Consider the following 8911-nt stretch of genomic DNA (forward strand, 5'->3'; position numbering starts at 1 on the left):
GGCCATGTGGGAGTGTCCAGCGCCTTAATCACCACACCACCTGCTGGTCCCTGAACTTATTTTTTTTTATTTATTTCAGTTTGACTAGAGAAAGACAGAGTGTGAGAGAGAGAGAGAGGAAAGTGAGAAAGTGAGCTGCTAGGTCTGGGACTTGAACTGTGGTCAGCCATGTGGGAGTCCAGCGGCCTTATCTACCACACTACCTGCTGGCTCTGGAAGGTATTTCTTAATTTTAATATATTGTTGATACAAGCTCAGTACTGTATATTTAAAATGTTTTTCTGTGATTATGTTTATGAAAAATTGAGAAATACTTAAATGTAAAATATAAACATTTTCCTATATATATAAATTTTGCTTAAGCGAATAAATGCCATTAGAAAATATTTTTATCCAGAATTATCTCTTCCGTGTTTATAAGAAAATACTACTTCCATGGGACCAGCAATCAGTGTAATGGCTATTTCACTGGACTCCCATGTAGTCGACCATGGTTCAAGCCCTGGACCCGGCAGCTTAAACTCACACCAGGCGCATGTGCGTACGTGCCCAAGATCCTGAGAGGGAAAGGGATTGTGGCGTTGCCATCCCACCGGGGTGTGATTTCTCGCTTTCTGTTTCTCTCTGTCTTTCTGGAGAGCGCACACACCCTATAGCAAAAACCTCTCAAAAAAAAAAAACACTTGGGGGGGGGTGATTTCTCATTTTCTGTCTCTTGGCAAGTGCATACACCTTAGAACAAATAATTTTTCTAAAAATATAAGAAAAAAGAATGGGGCCAGCGGGTGGCGTGATGGCTAAAGCACTGGACATTCCTACCTGGGCAACGATGGTTCAAGTCCCAGACCTGGTGGCTTCATTTCTCACTTTCCCTCTCTCTCTCTCTCTCCCCGCATGACTCTGGTCAAATTCAAATAAATGAATAAATAAATAAAATTAAAGAAATATTTAAAAAATTGTTTAAAATACTATTTCCATTGTGTTTATGTATGGATACTGGATGTCATTACATCTCAAGTTTTTGGGGTTTTTTTAAAGAATTATTTTTAATTTAACTTTATTTATTCACCCATTTTAACTTGACCAGAGAGAGGAAGGGAGAGAGAGAGAGAAAGGGAAAGTGAAAAACCAAGCCACCTGGTTAGAGAATTGGACCCAAATACAAGTCAGCCATGTGGGAGTCCAGTGCCCTTAACCCACCACCCCACCTGCCAGACCCTATCTCAAGTTTTAATAGTTCCTTATTTGGCAAATTGAAAATTGTAAATTTGGGATCAGCAGTTAGCATAATGGCTATGTCACTGGACTCCCATGTAGTAGACCACGGTTTGCATCCCAGACCCAGTGACTTAAAACTCACGCCGGGCGCATGTGCGTGCGTGTGCGTGTCCAAGATCCCGAGAGGAGAATGGAGGAGAAGGGATTGCGGTGTGGCCATCCCCCCTGGGGGGTGATTTCTTGCTGTCTCTCTGTCTCTGTCTGGTGAGTGCATGCACCCTATAGCAAAAACGTCTCAAAAAATAAAAAAGAAAATTGTAAATTTATACTTTCAAACTTCTTTAAGGAAGTATTTTGTAGAATAAACAATGTCCATACTAATTGCATCTGTTTTTGTTTGTTAAATTCATTTTATTTTACATTTTCACTGTACCTCAACTCCTTTTGGAAGAAAGCATGGTTTAAAATAATTTGTTAAAATTTAAAAATCCAGGGACCATGGGCCAGCAGGTGGCATGGTGATTAAGGGCATTGGACTCCCACATGGCCAACCACATGGTTCAAGTCCCATACCTGGTGGTTTGAGTCCCAGACCTGATGGTTTGCTTTATTATTTTTCCTCTCTCTCTTTCTCTCTCTCTCCCTCTGTCCCTCTCTGGTCCAATTAAAAATAAATAAATAAAGTTTTTTAAAAATCAGGGACCAGCAGATGGCACAATGGTTACATCATTGTACTTCCATGTAGTCAACCATGGTTTAAGCCCTTGATCAAGTGGCCTAAAACTCACGCTGGGCACATGCGTGTGTGTGTGTGCCCAAAATCCCAAGAGAAGAATGGAGGAGACAGGATTGCGGTGTGGCCATCCCCCTGGAAGGTGATTTCTCACTTTCCGTCTCACTCTCTCTGTCTCTCTGGCAAGCACATGGATCCTATAGCAAAAATCTTTCTTTAAAAAAAAGAAAATTGTGGGGGCTGGCAGGTGGTGTGATGGTTAAAAGCTGGACTCCCAGGTGGGTGACCATGGTTGAAGTCCCAGACCTGGTGGCTTGCTTTCTCACTTTCTCTTTCTTGGTCTCTCTCTGATCAAACTGGAAAATAATAATAATAAATAAAGTTAAATAAAATAATTCTTTAAAAATAATTTAAAAATCTAAACTTTTAATCTTTAATCAAAATTTATTACAGAAGTATTCACCAGAAAGAAAAGAAAAATTACTTTGTAGAGAGTATTTGTCATGTAATCATGGTAATATCTTTAAAATTTCTAAAGCAATCATATAATTTTTATATATCATCTCATTTTTACAATTATCTATTAGAAATAAAAACTAGGTGGGACCAGCAGGTGGCGTGGTGGTTAAGGCGCTGGACGCTCCCACATGGCCGACCATGGTTCGAGTCCCAGATCTGGCGGCTTGCTTTCTCACTCTCTCTGGTCAAATTAAAATAAATGAATGAATAAATAAAATTAAATAAATAATTATTTTTTGAAAAGAAATAAAACCTAGGCTGAAAACTCTAAATACTGTAAGGAAGGCACTTGACTAGGAGTAAGGAGACTTTGAATTTGGGTTTTAGTTTTGTCACATTAGCTGAATGACTTGTAGCCTTGATATCTTATTTTTAGAGAATACCTATGTCACAGGATGATTAAATAATTTATATGGAATTTCCTTGAAAACTGCAAAATTCTATGTAACTTTCTTTGCAGATTTGGGGACATTGAAACAGTTTTTTATATGAATTATTTAAAATAACACTGCATATTATAGTATCCACATAATGCCCACCTATTTTAAGAAATCAAAACTGCCATAATTGTATAATATTTTATATCAGCAACAAGGGGCCATATCTGCACAGTGCTTGTTTTTATAAACTGTAATTGCAACACAGCTATGCCCAGCTGTTAATGTACTGTCTAGTCACTTTGGTAGTGGAAGAGCAAAGTTAAGGTGTTTCAACATAGACCCTAATGACTAGCAAAGCCTAAAATGTTTATGAACTGACTTTTACAGAAAAAGTTTGCCAATCCATGATATAATCTTATATAGCTAAATCTAAATTTGAATATAATTCTCCCTTTTTTAAAAAAAGAGAGGTTTTTGCCTTAGGGTGAATGTGCTTGCTGTAGGGGAGGGAGAGAGACAGACAGTGAAAGGGAAAGTGAGAAATCACCCACCAGGGGGGACGGCCACATCACAATTCCTTCTCCTCCATTCTCCTCCCAGGATCTTCGATATGCACACACACACTCCTGGCATGTGTTTCAAGTCACCAGGTCCAGGACTCAAATTGCGGTCAGCCATGTGGAAGTTCAGCGACATAACCACTACACTATCTGCTGGCCCCATAATTCTCCCAACTCATACACTTGTGTTAGCTCTTCCCATTTCTTATTTTGCTAATAATCTATAATAAATTCAGTTTTGATATAGTTGATGATACAAACATGTCTTTAACATTTCAGAGTGAAGACAATGGAGACCTAAGACAGACCTACACTCCACTTTCTTCAATGGAATATTCAAGCTCTGTAGATTCTTCACTTTTCTATGCACCATGGTCTACTTACGGAGATGATGTTAAACAACCTTCTAATTCTCAAATCAGTGTAAAGAACAGGTAAAGTAATAAATTAGATTTCTCAGGCTAAAGGAGCTGTTTTTAAATTTTATTACATAGGAACCAACATGTACAGACCAAGTTCCCTAGACAGGCATTTTAATTTTGTGGAATAATTTGATGTTTATCAAACTTTTAGGAAAGCCTAAACTGGCCAATTACTTGTGAATATTTTTTAGTTTGTTATATTTTTTAAAAATTACAGGAAACTTTTAGTGAATAAATCCTAAGTTCCTTTTTCTAAAGATAACATATTAATGAATGACAATTTAAAAAATTTTTTTAATTCTAAGTTTTCCATAATTTTTTTTTCAAGCACACATTAAAAATGGTTTTATCAAGGATATTATCCATTATTTTTCTACTTAATTCCACAAATAATAAGAAACTACCCTACATCATAGGGTAGAATTCTACTGGGGATACTAGAATTAACAAGGCAAATATTAGCCCTGCCTTTATAATTTTACAGTAATGATAATGATGATACCAGCATGGCCATTGCAATTGATAGGGTTTTAAAGAGGAATTATAGAGGCCAGCTGGTGGTGTGGTGGTTAAGGAGCTGGACTCCCACATAGCCAATTGTGGTTCAAGTCCTGGACCTGGCAGCTTGCTTTCTCACTCTCTCTGGTCAAATTAAAAAATAATAATAAATAAAGTTAAATAAAATAATTCTTTTTAAGAAAGAAGAATTACAGGATATTATCAGAATCTATTGTAAAGAGAAACTGAGTGATAGGGGACCAGCAGGTGGTGTGGTGGTTAAAGCACTGGACACTCCCACATGGCTGGCCACAATTTGAGTTCCAGACCTGGTGGCTTGCTTTCTCACTCTCTCTGGTCAAATTAAAAAATAATAATAAATAAAGTTAAATAAAATAATTCTTTTTAAGAAAGAAGAATTACAGGATATTATCAGAATCTATTGTAAAGAGAAACTGAGTGATAGGGGACCAGCAGGTGGTGTGGTGGTTAAAGCACTGGACACTCCCACATGGCTGGCCACAATTTGAGTTCCAGACCTGGTGGCTTGCTTTCTCACTCTCTCTGGTCAAATTAAAAAATAATAATAAATAAAGTTAAATAAAATAATTCTTTTTAAGAAAGAAGAATTACAGGATATTATCAGAATCTATTGTAAAGAGAAACTGAGTGATAGGGGACCAGCAGGTGGTGTGGTGGTTAAAGCACTGGACACTCCCACATGGCTGGCCACAATTTGAGTTCCAGACCTGGTGGCTTGCTTTCTCACTCTCTCTGGTCAAATTAAAAAATAATAATAAATAAAGTTAAATAAAATAATTCTTTTTAAGAAAGAAGAATTACAGGATATTATCAGAATCTATTGTAAAGAGAAACTGAGTGATAGGGGACCAGCAGGTGGTGTGGTGGTTAAAGCACTGGACACTCCCACATGGCTGGCCACAATTTGAGTTCCAGACCTGGTGGCTTGCTTTCTCACTCTCTCTGGTCAAATTAAAAAATAATAATAAATAAAGTTAAATAAAATAATTCTTTTTAAGAAAGAAGAATTACAGGATATTATCAGAATCTATTGTAAAGAGAAACTGAGTGATAGGGGACCAGCAGGTGGTGTGGTGGTTAAAGCACTGGACACTCCCACATGGCTGGCCACAATTTGAGTTCCAGACCTGGTGGCTTGCTTTCTCACTCTCTCTGGTCAAATTAAAAAATAATAATAAATAAAGTTAAATAAAATAATTCTTTTTAAGAAAGAAGAATTACAGGATATTATCAGAATCTATTGTAAAGAGAAACTGAGTGATAGGGGACCAGCAGGTGGTGTGGTGGTTAAAGCACTGGACACTCCCACATGGCTGGCCACAATTTGAGTTCCAGACCTGGTGGCTTGCTTTCTCACTCTCTCTGGTCAAATTAAAAAATAATAATAAATAAAGTTAAATAAAATAATTCTTTTTAAGAAAGAAGAATTACAGGATATTATCAGAATCTATTGTAAAGAGAAACTGAGTGATAGGGGACCAGCAGGTGGTGTGGTGGTTAAAGCACTGGACACTCCCACATGGCTGGCCACAATTTGAGTTCCAGACCTGGTGGCTTGCTTTCTCACTCTCTCTGGTCAAATTAAAAAATAATAATAAATAAAGTTAAATAAAATAATTCTTTTTAAGAAAGAAGAATTACAGGATATTATCAGAATCTATTGTAAAGAGAAACTGAGTGATAGGGGACCAGCAGGTGGTGTGGTGGTTAAAGCACTGGACACTCCCACATGGCTGGCCACAATTTGAGTTCCAGACCTGGTGGCTTGCTTTCTCACTCTCTCTGGTCAAATTAAAAAATAATAATAAATAAAGTTAAATAAAATAATTCTTTTTAAGAAAGAAGAATTACAGGATATTATCAGAATCTATTGTAAAGAGAAACTGAGTGATAGGGGACCAGCAGGTGGTGTGGTGGTTAAAGCACTGGACACTCCCACATGGCTGGCCACAATTTGAGTTCCAGACCTGGTGGCTTGCTTTCTCACTCTCTCTGGTCAAATTAAAAAATAATAATAAATAAAGTTAAATAAAATAATTCTTTTTAAGAAAGAAGAATTACAGGATATTATCAGAATCTATTGTAAAGAGAAACTGAGTGATAGGGGACCAGCAGGTGGTGTGGTGGCTAAGAAGCTAGACACTCCCACATGGCTGACCACAATTTGAGTTCCAGACCTGGTGGCTTGCTTTCTCACTTTCTTTTTTTTTTTACTTTTTCTTTTTCTTTTTTTTTTTGAGAGGTTTTCACGTGTGCTCGCCAGAAAGACAGAGACAGAGAGTTAGAAAGCGAGAAATCACCCCCCAGGGGGGATGGCCAGCCGCAATCCCTTCTCCTCCATTCTCCTCTTGAGATCTTGGGCATGCATGCACACGCACCCGATGTGAGTTTAAGCCGCCAGGCCCAGGACTTGCACCGCGGTTGACTACGTGGGAGTCCAGTGACATAGCCATTACGCTAACTGCTGGTCCCCTTTCTCACTTTCTCTCTCTCTAGTCAAATTAAAATGAATGAATGAATAAATAAAATTAAAATAAGTAATCCTTTTTTTAAAAAAAGAGAAACTGAGTAATAGCTACTTTTATTTTAATTATATATGGGAGCTGTTGATTGAAGCTGATGCAGTTTTAGTTTAACCAGAAAATAAAGTTTTTTGTTGAATCTTATTAATTTAAAAATGTTAATAATTAAAAATTCTTGGTAAACTCTCTAAATAATTAAATAATTTTTTATTAGAAAAACTGGACCAGGTACCAGCAGATGGTATAATGGTTACATTGCTGGACTCCCATGTGGTCCACAATGGTTCGCATCCCAGACCCAGCAGCTTGAAACTCAATGCTGGACGCATGTGCATGCATACCCAAGATCCTGGGAAGAGAATGGAGGAGAAAGGACTGAGGCTTGGCCATCCCCCCCGGGGGTGGCTTCTCACTTTCTGTCTCTCTCTGTTGAGTGCATGTGCCCTATAGCAAAAATCTCTCTTTAAAAAAAAGGAAGGAAGGAAGGAAGGAAGGAAGGAAGGAAGGAAAGAAAGAAAAGAAAGAGAAGAAAGAGAAGAAAGAGAAGAAAGGAAGAAAGAAAAAGAAAGAAAAGAAAAACAAACTTGGGCCAGCTTGTGGCATGGTAGTTAAAGAGGCTGTATCTCACATGCCCAACTTTGCTGTTTGAGTCCTGGACCTGGCAGTTTGAAAAACATGCTGGGTATACCCAAAATGCAGAAGAGAATGGAGAAGGATTGCAGCATGGTCATTCCCCCTGAGAGGTGTTTTCTCACTTTTCTTCTCTGTCTATCACCAGACAGGGTACATGCCCTTTCACAGAAACTTCAAACAAACAAACAAACACTATATAATACATAATTCTATAAAAAATATTTTTAAAAACATTATTTAACTTTATTTATTATTATTTTTTAATTTGACCAGAGAGAGAAAAATGGAAAGTGAGAAAGCAAGCTGCCAGGTCCAGGACTCAAACTACAGCTGGCCATGTAGGAGTCCAGTGCCTTAACCACCATGCCACCTGCTGGCCCCCAAAAGCAATATTTTAAAGTTGATAAATGCTATTGAAAAATTCAAATTTTACAGAAACATATTTCAAGAAAAGTGTAAGTCAATCTTAACCCTGATTCCCCCCTCCACACTAACGTCTGTTAATAGCTTGATATATATTATATTATCTTTCTAGATATATACTAATACATATATTTTTAAAAATATTTAATTTTGTTTATTATTATCATTTTTTTTTTTTTTTTAGAAAGAGACAGACAGAGAGAGAGAGAGAAAGAGAGAAAGGACGCCACCAGGTCTGGAACTCAAACCATGGTTGGCCATGTGGGAGTGTCCAGTGCTTTAACCACCACACCACCTGCTGGCCCCATTATTATCATTTTTCAGTTTTGACTGGAGAGGCAGAGAGAGAGAGAGAAAGTGAGACAGCAAGCCACCAGTTTTGGAACTTTTGAACCACAGTCAGCCATGTGGGAGTCTAACCACCACGCCACCTGCTGACCCCATATACTAGTACATATTATACATAAAACCTTTTATATTGAATCTTTATGAAATACAAGATGAAATGGAAAACATATTAGACACATAGGCAGTTTGTTCATTAGGTGTACAATAGTTTGGCAAGTCACATACTCTTGCAAAATACAAGTGTCTTTTTTAATTTTTATAATTATTTTATTTAACTTTTATTTATTTATTTATTTTTAAATTTGACCTGAGAGGGACAGAGTAGTAGAAAGAGTGGTGGGGGAGGAGTCAGAAAGTAAGTCGCCAGGTCCAGGACTCTAACTGCAGTCAGCCATGTGGGAATGTAGTGTGATTTACCACCATGCCACCTGCTGGCCCACAAAATACAAGTTTCTTAGTATCTTGCATGAGCATTTGTTCACTTAACAGATAACTGAATGATTACTAGTGAATATCCTTTCAGTGTTGTGAAGATTAAATATTCGAGTGTTAGGCAAATATGAGGGTTTTTTTTTTTTTTGAGTGGTTTTTGCTAAAGGGTGGTGTCACTCAC

General features: G+C 37.5%; 1 protein-coding gene across 1 annotated transcript in view; it reads left to right on the forward strand.

Moving 5' to 3' along the window:
* MEIOC (meiosis specific with coiled-coil domain) overlaps positions 1–8911 on the forward strand; it is a 27082-nt gene that overhangs the window by 5705 nt on the left and 12466 nt on the right. Inside the window, exon 3 of the mRNA XM_027768889.1 lies at positions 3690–3844. Coding sequence (XP_027624690.1) covers positions 3690–3844 — 155 coding nt within the window. The remainder of the gene's footprint in view (positions 1–3689; positions 3845–8911) is intronic.

Source organism: Tupaia chinensis, unplaced genomic scaffold (genome assembly GCF_000334495.1).
Source record: "Tupaia chinensis unplaced genomic scaffold, TupChi_1.0 Scaffold148004_1, whole genome shotgun sequence".
Lineage (NCBI taxonomy): Eukaryota > Metazoa > Chordata > Mammalia > Scandentia > Tupaiidae > Tupaia > Tupaia belangeri.